Source organism: Coenobita brevimanus, chromosome 22 (assembly GCF_032717465.1).
Source record: "Coenobita brevimanus isolate Jiangsu-jjx chromosome 22, ASM3271746v2, whole genome shotgun sequence".
Lineage (NCBI taxonomy): Eukaryota > Metazoa > Arthropoda > Malacostraca > Decapoda > Coenobitidae > Coenobita > Coenobita brevimanus.
The window spans coordinates 45,913,728-45,928,818 of record NC_136975.1 but is presented as its reverse complement, the minus strand read 5'-3'; the positions used below and the strand labels follow the sequence as shown (position 1 = coordinate 45,928,818).

Genomic DNA, 15,091 nt, shown 5'->3' with positions numbered 1-15,091 from the left:
CTGACCCAGTTCACAATTAGGGACTTCTTGATGTGAATAAAATCATCTAGTGACAGGAAGAATATAATAATGTCCTTGGACTGAAAGGGTTAAGTGCTGCACAGGTGCAGTGTATGAATAAACCAGTTACTGTACAGTAATTTATATCTTACATATGGTGGCTTCCCCTACCCCCCCTTCCCACTACATCAGACGATTTTATCCATTCTGTGGAACATTTTTCAAGTTGGAGAGGTTAGATAGGCTACAACCATATCAAATTCCTTCAGTGCTAGATTTGAGATGCTGACAACAAGGAGCCTACACATGTTGTTGCTTGCACACTGGTTGGAGCAGCTGCAACATCCATCTGGCAGCCAATCTTCCTCATTTTTCTCAGCACTTTGCCATAGGAAGGAGCCTGATCCAACCCTGAGGTGCTGTCTGCCACAGGGTAGTGCCAAATCCCTAAATGGTGAATGTACTGTACTGTTCCTGTAGGGCAGCCTCATTAAAGCAGTTGCTTACCTGTGGTCGCTGCTGCTCAGCCAGATGTACTGGGGGTTAAGGAACAGCAACAACAAGTACTAGAGTTGAATAAAATCATCGTGTAAGATCATCTGATGGTAGTGTGATTAAAATGAGAGACATGTTTTTAATGAAGGGGTTAATTCATCCAGCCCACAGATGTTATTTTTAAGTCACTCGTGCTTTTACTAGATTATTTTATTTGGATTATAGAGAGAACTCTAATGATGGAGGAGTTAGTGAGGGTTTTGTCTAGCCCCTCCAGTCTGAAAGTCTCTCCCAACCTGAAAGAGAGAACCCTACAGAAAGGGCTAATCAGGGCTCTAGCTAACCCCTCCTGTTTCACAGACTCTCTCCCAAGCTGAGTAAACTTGTCTGGTGGTAGGAAGAATGACATAAAATGGACATCCTGGTACTGTAAGGATTAACCGAGGCTAGTGATGGCAGGCAGTAGTTGTAGGTACTTCTTATCCCCATGAAGAAGACAGTACAACCTGTGGGAGGCATTTTTGGCATACCATAGTCAGTCCTCACATAAAGTCTTGGATGTTTGGAGACAAAATTCTTCTTTCAGTTGAAGCAGCTTTAAGTAAGACATGCTTATGATTCATGATTGAAGGGTTAAAAGCACCAAACACACTCATTTCTGACATCACTGGCATTTCATAAGAAATAAAAAACACAATCCCTTTCAATCATTAAATATATATATATATATATATATATATACTGTATACAGTATATATATATATATATATATATATATATATATATATATATATATATATATATATATACAGTATATATATATATATATATATATATATATATACCGTAATGGGTTACAGTGATGTGCAACTCCCACCCATGCCAGCAAGGATTTGGTGTGGACAGGGTTTTGTGTTCAACTTAGGAAGAACTTCTAAGTACCAATTGGGTTACTGAAGGTTGCATCAAACCCTCCAATTTGAGTACTTTTCAGAGCCGAGTAAAATCATCCGAAGAAAATTAATATACATAAAGTTTGTTCTCAGGTTGGAGGGTTTGAGTTTGATAATGGAATAGATGTAAATTAAGCAACTTTATTTGAGGACTAACAGCTATATGGTAGTTTTGCATCAATATATTTGCACCTTTTAAAATGCCAGCTGGAAACCTCTTACTCTGAATCCTGTAGTAAGCTCAATTAATTTGTCCAGCATGGTGGCATGGTAGTGTATTTTATTTTTGCTGCAATCAGATGATTTTATGGGCTTAACAAAGCCCACTAGTAGAGGGGGAAATTGGTGAAGGCTGTATCTAAACACTTCCTGTGCTTCAAATTGGAAGAAAAAGGGTTGGATGATGGAAGGATATAATTTACCATCAATTTTTAAAAGTCTGTGTAAGGGAGCCCCCGATTAGAGAAGTTAATGAAGGTTTTATTGAAGCTCTTCATTTTGGAAAGTATCTTAAGGTGAATAAAATTGTCAGGAGATAGCAAGAGTTGAATATAAAGTAGATCTTTGGGCAGAAGGGGTTTATCTCTTACTATGAGTTGTCAGTGTTATAATTATTTTTTTTTGTATTTATGTATTTTTTGTGTTTTTACTGTCCCCAGAAAGATTTTATTCAGCCTACAAAAGCTTCTGAAGCTGGAGAAGTTAAATACTGTGTATCCTTTGTTAACGTCTTCACTAATATACAGTACTGTACCATAACAGGGCAGCTTCAGGTTTTATGAATGTCCCTCAACTCCCTCCATGTACCCCCAAAAGAGGATGGCAGGCTGCAAGTAAAAGGGCAGCTTCAGCTTTCAGTCCACTGGGTTCATGTACAGATGAGCCTGGAGCCATATCAACACCAGGAGCGGTATTTTCGTACGGTTAGGAAGCTTACTAACGCCTCTTCCTGAGCAACTTATTTTGCATATTACTATTTACTGTCCTCTTGGGTGTAATTAAAATAATGAAAATACCACTATACTCAGCATAAATAACATACAAAAGGATATTAACTAACCGTGTCCAAAAATAAATCGCCAAGGAACCGGTGCTAGGGAGCTCCCTTAACCGACGAGAGTACGGATCCAGCTCATTCACTAAATACAGTCCATTAGTCTGGTAGTGGCAAGAATAAAATATGAATGAGGTCCTGAGACTGCAGGGTTTAAGCTCTTTATTAATTTCTATATGAAGTACCTGTAGATCTATTTTTTATTTTTTAATGTAAATAAATTAATGCCTCTTCCTTTGTGTACATGCATATGAATTGCCATTTGTGTATTGTATTTGTATGCAGATGTATGGTTGATTACAGCAAGTCCTCAATATATGTCGTCTATTTTTTAATGTTTTTATTTATTATTATAATTTTTTTTGTCTAGTTATGATCACAGTAAATGTACAGAAAAATTGCCTATCACCCTCTTCTGTTGTTGTTGTTATTATTGTTATTATTATTATTATTAATTTATTATTATTTATTTTATTTTTTTCAATTCAGCCCACAGTGATATATGGAATTACTGCTTGTGTGTTACCTCTTTTTGTTGTTCTCTTTTAAGCCAACAGAAATGGACAGAAAAATTGGCTTGAATTTCCATAGCTGCATATAGAGTAAATTTGCCAGTTTCTTTCATTTTCACAGTACTGTACCAGTCGTATGGAGAAAAAGCTGTTAAGTTTTATACCCCCTCACCAGCATACTGTATATTGAGGACCTTCTGTACTTTGTAGTTACTCTTATGTAATTTATGTACAGTATGTATGTTTTTATGATTAACTTAAGGTGGACATCTTTTCTATTTTTTGAATTATTGTATATATCCAATCCCACTGATGGAGGTGACTTTATTTTCATTTTCCATGATCTGTTTTTTTACTTCTCTGATTGTTTGTTTTTTTTGTGCGTGTTTGGGATAATGACTTGTAATATGTAAAGGCTGAGAATTCCTGTTATGCTTAGTACAGTAAGTTCTCATTACAAGCCAGGGATCCATACGAAAATACCATAAATTCTTCCATATGACTGGCCAGTCATCTTTTTACACTAGGTAGCAAGTTTATATACAATATATATATATATATATATATATATATATATATATATATACTGTATATACTGTGGATCTAAAGTCTCCTGATGAATGAAGTCATTTGAAGATGGCAAAAATAAAATATAAAATGTGTCATTGCAATAAATAGGTTAAGAGCAAAGTAAATTACACAAAGAGTACAGAAAAATTGTCTGGTTTCATTGCTGCCTGTAAAGCTGAGTAGGGTACATGGAGCTTTTCAAATCCCCATGTGGTCAAAAGCACATTTTCTGAGTTCAGCAAGTTGTAGAACATAAAGTAAATATTTGAAAACAGGCAATGAAATTCATGCTTTTATCTCTTTTCTATCACTACTTCAGTGGTCACTGGTCCTCTGAAGTGTCTGCATGCATTCCTCCACCTCTACGACGGGTGCGTAGCACCCGTCTAGCAGCAAACTCTCATCTCTTTTCGGTTCAACTCTCTAATGTAAGAGTTAACCGTTACTCCCAGTCCTTCATTCATGCAACAGGTCAGCTCTGGAACTGTCTCCCTCTGTCTGTATTTCCTGCTTCCTGTGATCTCCAGTCATTCAAATGCAGTGTGTCCAGGCATCTCTGAATGATCGGATCTTGAATTTGGCTCTCTCTTGTATTTTGTTTTTCTCTTGGAGGGAACTGTTATTGCTGGCTCATGGCCTTTGGTTCCTTCTTCCTTTGCATTAAAAAAAAAAAAAAATGCATACAGGTTCCAAGTGCAGATTGGTTACGGCACTGCTATGTGTGGAGTGATATCACTGCTCTTGATGTATAAATTATTGTGATATGGTGACAGTAAACACTCTGGTCACTTTTAAAACATTAGTTCCTTCAAAAGTATTTTCAGGATATTTCGAACCAGATTAAAATTTTTAGCAAGTACCCCTTTGCAGTTTCCCGAGTTTACTTTACAAGTCATATGGACGCAGTTGTGGTATTTGAAACATCCATGACCTGTGAGGAGAACAGACTGTATTCCATCCTATGTATATCCCTTTCTGTATGAGGATTATATATATATATATATATATACTGTATATATATATATATATATATATATATATATATATATATATACTGTATATAAATTATGCTACTGTGAGATGATTTTATCCATCAAAGGAGAGAGCTGTCATACTGAATGGGATGGCATCTATTTCATTTAAACCATTCAGTGTGGTGGCCGACAAAATTTTGCTCCTGTAGTGTCATGGTTTTACCCAGCATTGTGAAATATCTCTTGCTGAAGGGGATATAGTCACCTGATATGTATAGTTAATTTATCTGTTATCCCTCCATGGTGTTCTTTTGGGAGATTATTATTCATCTGTTATTATGATTAATGTTATTGTTATACAGTTTTTTCAGACACCTAATACAGTACACATATATACCATTTTGTGCCTTGCATGCAATTGATGTTTTTTGCATGTTGTTCTGGCTGGCTAACGGTAATGTTGCATGGTGCATTTGCTGCTGTTCTGCAAAACCTGCTATTAATTAGCTCATATTTACCCAGTAATGCATTATCAACTCTAGATTTAAAAACACAATCTTTCCTCTCTTTTTCAGGCATTGGTTGACTCAGACACTGTTACAGTACTATAGTGTGCTTACATGCTAGAGAGGGATGACTTCATGTGGTGACACCGATGTGACTGGGTAGTGAAGGTGCCTGGTTATGGTATCCAAATGTCCCTCATTCCCCTCCCCATCCCCAAACTGGAGGATGGTGGACTGTGGAAAAAGAGCAACTTCAGCCTGCAGTCTAGCGGGTTCACATTTTGATGAGCCTGGAGTTATAACAGCTACTGCTGCTACTACTACTGTATTGTGTTTAACCCTTTGCATCTGGGTGATGTGCTTTTTAAGTTTATCCTTGACTTTATCGGATGATTCTGTTCAGCTTGGGAAGACCTGTCATACTGAAGTGGTTTATTACTACATCATTTGACCCCTTCATTCTGAAAAGTTTATCCTTAGGTGAATAAAGTCGTCAGGAGATGTCCAGTATAAAATGATGAAGACATCCCCGGGTTCAGTGGGTTAAGGGGCATATATTGATTTGGTTCTCATGATATCCACTAGTTCGCTTAGAGGATCTTATTGCAGATGGCATTGGAGGCTTCCTAGCATCTCTTCTGCATTGATTTACTCTGCACATTACTGCCCAATATCCTTTAGTACTGTACGTTACTGGTGCAGAGTATCCGGTAATAAAAATAAAGAGTAACGTAAGCCAGGATATCAGTGTGTAAAAGGCACATAAAATTAAAAAAAGAAAAGAAAAGAAAAAAAAGAAATGAAACAAAAAGAAAAAAGTTTTATGAATCCTACAATGCCACTTGGAACGTGACCCAAAGAAATAAGTCCCACGTGTATACAGTAGGAGTTAAGATTGTGAAGTAGGGATTATGAGTGTATGCAGCTCTACATAGCAGTTTTGAGGGTTAGGTAATACTGATAGGTGCAGCTTAACATTTTTACTGAGGTGATATCTTTTGCATATTATTTTTGTTACTGTCAGATGATTTTGTTCACACTATAATCTTTCATAAGCTAAAGAAAATCCTTCACCAGTAAGGTGAAAAGCATAAAGAAGAGGTCTTGACAAAAAAATGATTAAAGCGGACATTTGCTTCATGTCTCTCATCATTAAACATTAAAGTTACTGAACAGATAGAGAGTTGTGGATGAAAGCTATAAAACTGGGAATTACATAAGCATACACAGGTAGGGTGATGAGGAGGATAATAAGAGAAAGTTGTTCAATTGAGTAGGTGTAGGTCATCACCTTTATGTATCTAGGTAATGGGGAAATAGGGTTAAGATGGTAGTGATAGGGAATGATTTAGCTTTTGAGAAGTTTATTTATTGTTATTATTATTATTTATTATTTTTTTTTTTTATACTAAATGTGTAATGGCATATCTCCAGCTTCATATGTTGAAAGTTTGCATTTTGGCATTTTTTCCCCAGGAAAGCACTACAAAGTTTATAGGATACATTGTTCGTAAATTGAGTGTTAACTGTTGTAAGATAATGTCATGTTCCAAGCAGTTTTAATTTAGAGGGATAGTTAGAGGAATGTTCAGTGACTATTATAACCTAAATCCCTTTATTAGAGGGAGAGTTCAAGCAAGATGATCAATAACCTCAACTGTTATATCATTAGAAGCAGAGTTTAAACAGTATTAGATAACTGTAATAGCCTAAAACCCATGTAAAATAAAGGAACAGATTAAGAATGATAGATTAGAGGAAAAGTTCAACCAAGACTAAGTGTATATAATAATCTAAATCCAGAAAATATTAGAGAGGGTTAAAGAAAGACTAGATGGATATATAATCAAAATTTTGTCATTAGTAAGTGGGAGAGTTTAACCTAGACTAAAAGATTATTTTAAATGAAGCTTAGTGTAAGATGAAAGAGGATAAGACAGAGCTTAAGGAAGACAGGAACTCATTGTATGGTGGGAGAGGGTAAGATAGAATTTAAGCAGGACTAAATTAAAACCTTAACCTGAACTTAGCATAACGTGTGTGGTTGGAGTGTAAGTTTTGTCTATATGTCTTCTGGCAGAGGGCAACAAGTGGGGAGGTGAGGGAGTCAATACGAGCCAGGCTGGAGGACTCAGCACATCACCCAGGGTAAGTTGGGTATGAATTTCCCCTATATCACATTAATTTTAACTTGGCCAAAAGATTTAGCACATTGGCCAGGGTGTTGTGTATGAAATTCCTCTATATCCCTTCCACTTTAACTTGGGCCAAAACCATAAATTTTCTAACTTCAGTGCCGAGCTGTAGCATGAGAATAATACTAACCTGTCTCAGTTCCATCCGTGTCCCCATAAAAGAGGATGATAGGCTGTAGGAAGACAACTTAATTGTGCCGTCTCCCTGGTTTCACATTTCGATGAACCTGGGGCTGCAGCTGCTGCTACTAGTTGGCCTAAAAGCATCATCTCTCCTTCTTAAATGCTGAGGTGTGATAAGAAATTAATACTAGAATATGGTGCAGTTCAGAGAGCCATAATACTTTTTTTTTTTTTTTTTTTTTTTTTTTTTTGAGCTATGTAAAATAAAGTACAAAAGGACAAATATCTGGGCTAATTTCAAGTGAAAGTTTAGTAATTATGTCATGAAGTTCCTTAATTACCTGATGAAGTTCCATAGTAATTATGTGGCCAAGTTATGTAATAATTGTGTGGCCATGTATCCTAGTAATTAATTGGGCAAGTTCCCTAATTATAGTCAAGCTCCTTACTAATTGTATGGCCGAGTTCCTTAAATATGTGGTTATTTTCCTTTTTTATGGTGTAGTTCCTTAATTATATAGCCTAGTTTCTTAGGATATACAGTATGTAGCTCGAGTATATTACATTTAAAGTATTTTCAGTCATGCCAAGAAATTGTTGCCATGGTACTGAGATACAATACCATGCTGTTGATGAATCTCATACTTTACTCACATTCTTTCTTTTGTTCTTGTGTCTGGATTTGACTTTACCTTGTCTGTTGGTGGTAATGTGAGCCAGGGTGGTGGTGGTTATGATGATGATGATGCAGGTTAATATGATGGTGAAAGTAGATATGATGACATGAAGGTACGATGATGATTTAGGCTATAGTATTGTAATACTGGTAATGTTGGTAGAGTTCTGTGTCCTTCCTCTAGGTATTCCATTTTCCTACCACCTCTTACCTTTACCATTTTGCAGCAGATGGATGACAGTCGAGGCAGCAGCGGAGGTGACAAGGGCAAATCCGAAAGCATGCTGAAAGTCCTGCTGTCGAAGTAGTAGCTGTGTCATCCAAAAAAAAAAAAGCTCATCCGTTTCTCATCCGTTCGCTCATCTGTGTGGTCCCTCTGTCCCTGTGTAACTTTAATGTGGCCTGCCAGTCAATTTTTGCAGGATGTGATTGTACGCTGTTTTTGGAGCATGTACGCCCACTGAGAGAGATTAAAAAAAGAAGTTGTTGTTGGTTTGTGAGGTTGGTAGCATTGGTTGTTAACTCGTTCAGTCCGATGATGTGCAGTATTTTGTATTCAGCCCTGTTTCACTATTGAACAGTTATAATATAACTTAATGGGCATGACTTGGAGCGGAAGGGTTAGTGGAGGTTCAGTTTGACCTCTTAGGTTTGCAGTATCATTCTTAAGATGAGTGAAGTTGTCTGGTGGTAGCAGAGTATGAAAATTGTATAATCATAGTGAAATAGCACCTTCATCATAGTGATGCCTTTTTAAACATTTATTATTATTATTATTATTATTATTATTAATTATTATTATGTATTTTTATAAGTATGGTCATGCCATTATCATTCTTCTTAAACTGTATTTTTTGCTACTACCAGACCATTATGCTCAGCCTAAGAGGGATTTTTTAAAACTGGAGGGGTTATGATAGATGCAGCCTTCATTACCAGCTTCATTAAGAAGCCTTCATAAGTATGAGCAAAATCATCTGGCCATAACAAAAACAAAATACAACAACAATCATCGTATTGGAAAGGTTAAGAGCGCTTCAGCTGCCTTTGTGGCCATTGATAGTATTATTCGGTAGTCCTGCCACCACTCAAGTCAGCGTCGTGATGATTTGTAACGTGTTTAATTTTTTTAAATTTTAATTTGTAGCATTGGTAACTTCTTATTTCTGTAAACAAATATTATACAGAATTTGACCTGAATATTTAGACATGAAATTTTTTTGTTATAGTTTCTTTGACCCAAGTGTTACTCATGTGTGTGTGTTTTTTTTTAATACCTGTACCTATTTTAAAGTATATTTAAATTTACAGTGATGAATTTTTGGTAGTTTACACACAGTGGGGGTATGTGAGCTCTTCTAGCAGGTTGAGGGAAGCCAATGTGATGTTTCAATGCCAGAGCAGTCCTGTGATTTAAAACTTTACCAGTACAAAAGGGGGGAATGCTAAAAAGTTAGATGGGTACCCAGGGGTGTGTGCATTGTATCTCCCATTTACCCACGAGTAATGTGTACATGCGCCCTACCTTGCTTTTACCATTGATTATATTAAGGACATGATTTTCTCCTCTAGATGTACGAAACTCATGATTTACCTCACAATGAGACTTACTGCTGTTCAGCCGAGCGTGCATCTCATTGCTCTAATTTTTATTCTTCTCCGCCCCTTCGTGTTTTATCTATTAAATCGCACGAACTGGTTGCGAGCCTGAGTTGCGAGATAAAAGAATTGCCGGATGACCTTAGCGGCAGTTGAAGGACTGTCGAGGGCCGGGTGGGGTCCAGGGGGGCTGTCTGTAGGACAGTTGGGTTCAGCCTTATGTGCAATTCTTACCATTGGGTTGTGACTTTCATGTCTAGTGTACAGAGAGATTATTATTATATGCGGAGGGTAACAGTTGGTGTTGTCAGACTGTTGTATACTATTGTTATGAATGTAAGTACCATTAATATAGGTCACTTATATACAGAGCCTTACATACTCAACTCTTCTATACCAAAGGCATTAATGTAGATACACAGTGTACTTGAGGAAACTTCCCTAACCCTTGTATTTCTTTGCACATCACGTTGAATGTTAGGTAGCAGGAGATGTTATTGAGAGTAGAGTAAAAAAATATCATGTTATAATGGTTTATTATTTTTCTATGAGAGAAGTTTTATTGAGCTGTTGTTATTCTACAAAAAAAAGAAGCCGAAAGATGTGGGTCAAGTGAAGAGACAATGATTCTGTCGGAACACAGGAGAGGCTGGGGCCAGCCAAAGGGGAACCAAGGGGAAGGAAGGGGAGGTATGAGGGGTCACTGCCAGCCACCTGTGGTTCACTATGCGGCTGGGAACAACTTGCTCATTCATTTAAAACAAAATAAACAGCTACTTGTGGACTGGCCATAAGAGAGTGACTGAAAAGGCGGTGTATGCTTTTAGTATTTTGAAATTATGACTAAGTGCAGAAACCATGAAGAGATATGCACTTAGGTTTTTTAGAGTGACTATGTATGGAAAAGGTAAAAGATATGCTTTTGTTTTTCATAGCTGGGAGGTGGAATTGTGACCACCCTTTAAACAGCTATGCGTGGACAGCCACTGAGAGTAATGATATGTGTGAAAAAAGTGAAGTGATATTATTTTAGTTTTTCACTCACAGCTGGGGGGTGGAATTGTGATTGATCATTCAGATGTAGAGAAGTCTGAATGTGTACCCATCTTCATAAGAAAATTAATTGGCTGTGTTGTGTGGCTAAGGGAGAAATTTGGTTTGTTTTGAACCATTCATGTGCTCCTTTTGGAATGCTCAGTAAAGTGGGAAGGACCGGAATGGTGATGTGTGTATGTGTGAAGATGGATGGAAAGAAAATTTACCTTGAGTCATACCTAAGAAAGAAACCTTTAATTAACTAAGTAGCAGTTAGAAAGGCCAGAACTACTTTTACTGCCTGAAAAAATCCATAAACACTAAAATGTGAAGTGACTAAAGCCCAGGCAGGCAGAGGAAAGTGCTCTTACAAAAACAAAATAGGAACTTACGAAAAAAATATACAAGTGGCAAAAGACAGTGCAAACCAAAGTGATTTAAGTGTAATTTAAGTGGTGATGCATGGAGAATGAAGAAGTAATATGACGATGGTGACAGGTGCTGGTCCCAGGAGATTGTGATAGTGGATATTTTTGTGGGCGGAAAGCAACATTACTGAAGAAAATGAAATCCCCTCCCCCTTCCCTCCCAACTTCCTTCTGTAGTCTTCATCTCAGAAGTGACGTAGTTGCTCCCCTATTGACGCTTAGGACAGGAAAAAAAAAATAAGAAAGGAGAAAAGTAAAAAAAAAAAAAAAAAAAAAAAAAGGAAAAATCTTGTTGAGAGTACATTGATTTATTTTATCAGTCCCCAAACTATAGTTCCTCTGTATACAAGGAGCCTCTGGGATGGCATTTTCCCTGAGCCCAGGTTTTTTGTTTTTATTTTTTTTTAATGATTATGATTATTATATTTTTTATCATCTTCTCCAATGCTGGCACTCCCAAGATCCGTCAATATTTTGTAGAGTTTCAGCATTTCAGTTGTATGTTTCATTTGGTGAAGTAAGATTTTTGTATATATTTGTAGTGTTTAAGACAAGTAATTATTATGTAACAGTTATTACCGGAGCAGCCACACGGGGAGGACCGCCCCCCCTCCCTCCCTTACCGCGCTCCCCCCTCGTGGTGGCTCGGTCCGCCGTATAGTCTGTATTTTATCATTGGTTTCTTGCAGCTTCATTGGTTTGCATTGGTATGTTCCCTGTACATTGTGTGTGTATAGGCAAGTCTCACCATCATTAAAGCCATGTGGCAAATAAAAGAGAAATGGTGTATGTTGTGCCATTTTCTTTGCTGCATTGACCTTTATACTGAACACTAATGCCACACCATATCAGACTTTACTACATCAGACTTTGCTTTTACCACACATGTTAACCCTTTGACTGCACTGTGCTTTTCAGAAGGCATTACCAGTAGCTTGAGGCATGCCTTCCAAAATCATGCCTAGTTTGTTGGTTTTTCTGTGTTTTCATACAGTGCAAAGCTCATGTTTATGCTTTGGGAGGGCCAGACATGGGGTGAAGCAAGCTTTGTTTCATGCAGAGGTGGTAACGGTTATAGTTGCGGCGCACAACTCTGAGGTTGTCATTATTGTACCGTGGCAACCTACATGTCAACTGTGGTTCTGATTTCGTGTATAATATGACACGCTTGTGAATTGTGTATAATATGTTCTTGTAAAAAAATATTCATGAATAATATATTCGAGTATAATGATATGATTCGTGTATAATGTGATACGAAATCAGATGCACTGTTGGTGGTGTAGGTTGCCAGGGTACGATAATGACAACCCCAGAGTCGGGCGCCGTGATTATAGTACTACCTTCCTCCCTGGGTGCTAGTCAGTCAAAGCATTGCTCCCATGACCAGACACAGGGGGTCTTCCATTTTGTTATATTTGTAAGGAGAAAAGTTTACTTGTGTACAAAACTTTATTTTGTGAGTGGAGAGGTTGCCCACCATCCATTCATTTGATGTACTGCTGCCTTCAGGTGACACTGTACTGAGTGGCAAGCCAAGTGATTTATTGTGAACCAGGAAACCATTTTCAGGTACAGCACTACATTGAATGGTAACCAAATAAACAAATGACACCTGATGGTTTAGTGAGTTGAGCTGCTTCAACCAGACTGAGCCTGTAAGGCTTTATATCCAAAGGGTGGGTGAAGTTTACTCTCATAATGCCACTCAGGGTAGGTGAGGATGGTCAGCTTCACCGTAAATGTTGGAACCGAGTAGCCTAGCTCTGGTCCCGTATGCCCCTGATGGGACACACAAAAAGCATTGGATGATGGATAGATGAAATTTTATTAATGTATTGTAAGTACTTTGAAAAATTTTAAAGTGAAAATTGTCTGTCAGTCATCAGCAAATTTCACAAATCACAAGCATGGGTTACCTTATCAAAGTTTCTTCTTCCACTTTTTTTCTTTATCACATTCAATCCCATATAGCTGAAGAAAGCCATTTGATTGAGTTAATGAATTCTTGGTCTGTGTTATACTATGTATTCATACCATAAAAATACAGACTACCCGTCCCCTAAGAAAATAGTTCAAATACATTATGAAGGTGGAAGGGACACAGAGGTAAGTGATTTAAATTTATTGAGAAATTAAGAGGCCATGAAGTCATGATGTGGAGTATACAGTGTCTGCAAAAGAAGTCTTCACATCAAACTTGCAAAGGGGATCTGTGCACGTAACTGTTTCCACTTGCACCACAGCAGTACCCTTGGGTGACCTAGACTGACCATATGTCCATTAAGTACCACCTCTCATCCCAGGCAAGCAAGCAGCAGAGCTTTGTGACATTCTGGTGGTCAGAGGGGGATGATGGTGTGTGCTTTGTTTAATCCTTAATCTCCTCCCTCCCTCTTACTTGTTGCCACCACCTTATTTTCACTACCAGCAGTCAGAGTAAGTCTTAAAGAAGCTGACAGGAGACGAGAATGCCTGCACTTTGATGCTGTTGGAGCAAGTTATATCTAAGAAGCTGATGACATTGGTGTGTAAGGCTGGCACTTTATGAGTGGCAGGTGAGGGCATCTGTCCCACCAGGCATGTTACCTGGGGCCCCCCAAAAAAAGGCTCTTGAAGAAAGAGAAAGACTTCCCTGAGGACTGACAAGTCCATAAACCTTGAAGAACTATCCAATTCAAATGTCAGTGCTTAAGGGAGTTTTTTGTCTTGCCTCCAGAGCCCTACTTTCTCCCACGTACTGTGCCTGGTGGGAGGGGTGCCTCTGCCTCCTTCAGCTAAGAAACAGCTAGCCTTATACACTGATGTCACGGAAACATAGATAACAGACTTAACCTACTTCAACAGAAACATCAAAAGCATGGGCCTTCTTTTGTCTTGCCTCCAGAGCCCTTCTTTCTCCCAGGTACTGTGCTTGGTGGGAGAGATGCTGTCGCCTCCTTTAACTAATACACAGCTGGCCTCATACACTTGGGTCACAGAAACATAGATAACTGACTTAACTTGGTTCAACAGAAACATCAAAAGCATGGGCCTTCTCCTTTCCCTTCAGCTTCTTACAACCCATTCTGAGTGCTGCTGGTGATTTAATAGGACAGTGGTAAAAATTGTAAGCGAGGCATTGATGCCCAAGGGTTGCATAAAACACAACATCCGTCCTCACCGCGATTACTGGCATGTCACAGCATTATTTGCTTGGCCAGGACATGAGGGGAACATAACTGCATGACATATAATCAGTCTAGATTGACCACGGGTATGGGTGTGATGCAAGTGGAAACAAAACTTTTACAGATCCTCTTTGGGAGTTTGATGTACAGATTTCTTTAGCAGCCACTGTAGCACGATATATTGTGATGGTCAGTGTCCCTTTTAGAGTTAGAGGCAGCATGTCTAACACTTTGAGGCTGGCGAAGTCTTTTTTAATTACTTGTCATTTCCTGGCAATTTTATTCAGCTTTGCACAGATTTTTCAAGCTGCAGAGGGTAGATATAGCATTAACTTTTTTAGATCAATTCAACTGGTAGCAGGAAGAAGCTAACAAGGACACGAGAATGATTCAAAGTGTTAACATTGTGGCACAGGTTGTCGTATCAGCTGTCAGGTTACGGTTCCGTTTGTAGCAGGCCTGGATACAAGAAGTTCCTGATACACTAAAGATCACACCTTCACTAAGGAGAGGATAAAAGGAAGGTTATAAAATCCACAAAATGCTATGGTAGGTGGCACGAACCAAGACTTTTTCTTATGTAATATTGTATCATTATATATATATATATATATATATATATATATATATATATATATATACATATATATATATATATATTCTGTATGCATATTCATGGTAGAACAAAAATTGGACTCAGGTTGAGTGACCTTGGCTTCCCTGCCAGATGTTGACAGCCAGTAGTCCAACATAATCATTATTATCATTATTCTGACCTCTGATTCCCACCCAAGGATGAGG

The 15,091-nt window shown here is 38.0% G+C and overlaps 1 protein-coding gene across 13 annotated transcripts in view; it reads left to right on the top strand.

Annotated features, from left to right (window-relative positions):
• The window catches only part of LOC145392535 (uncharacterized), a 285,273-nt gene extending 272,543 nt beyond the window's left edge, over positions 1–12,730 (top strand). For 9 of the 13 annotated variants that reach the window (XM_080266936.1, XM_080266947.1, XM_080266937.1 and 6 more), the window contains 2 exons: positions 7,145–7,212; positions 8,286–12,730. In XM_080266936.1, the coding sequence (XP_080123062.1) occupies positions 7,145–7,212; positions 8,286–8,366 (149 nt within the window). In that variant the 3' untranslated portion in view covers positions 8,367–12,730. The remainder of the gene's footprint in view (positions 1–7,144; positions 7,213–8,285) is intronic. The other 4 variants (XM_080266946.1, XM_080266945.1, XM_080266942.1 and 1 more) reach the window with 1 other exon arrangement.
• Positions 12,731–15,091: the final 2,361 nt, after the last annotated feature.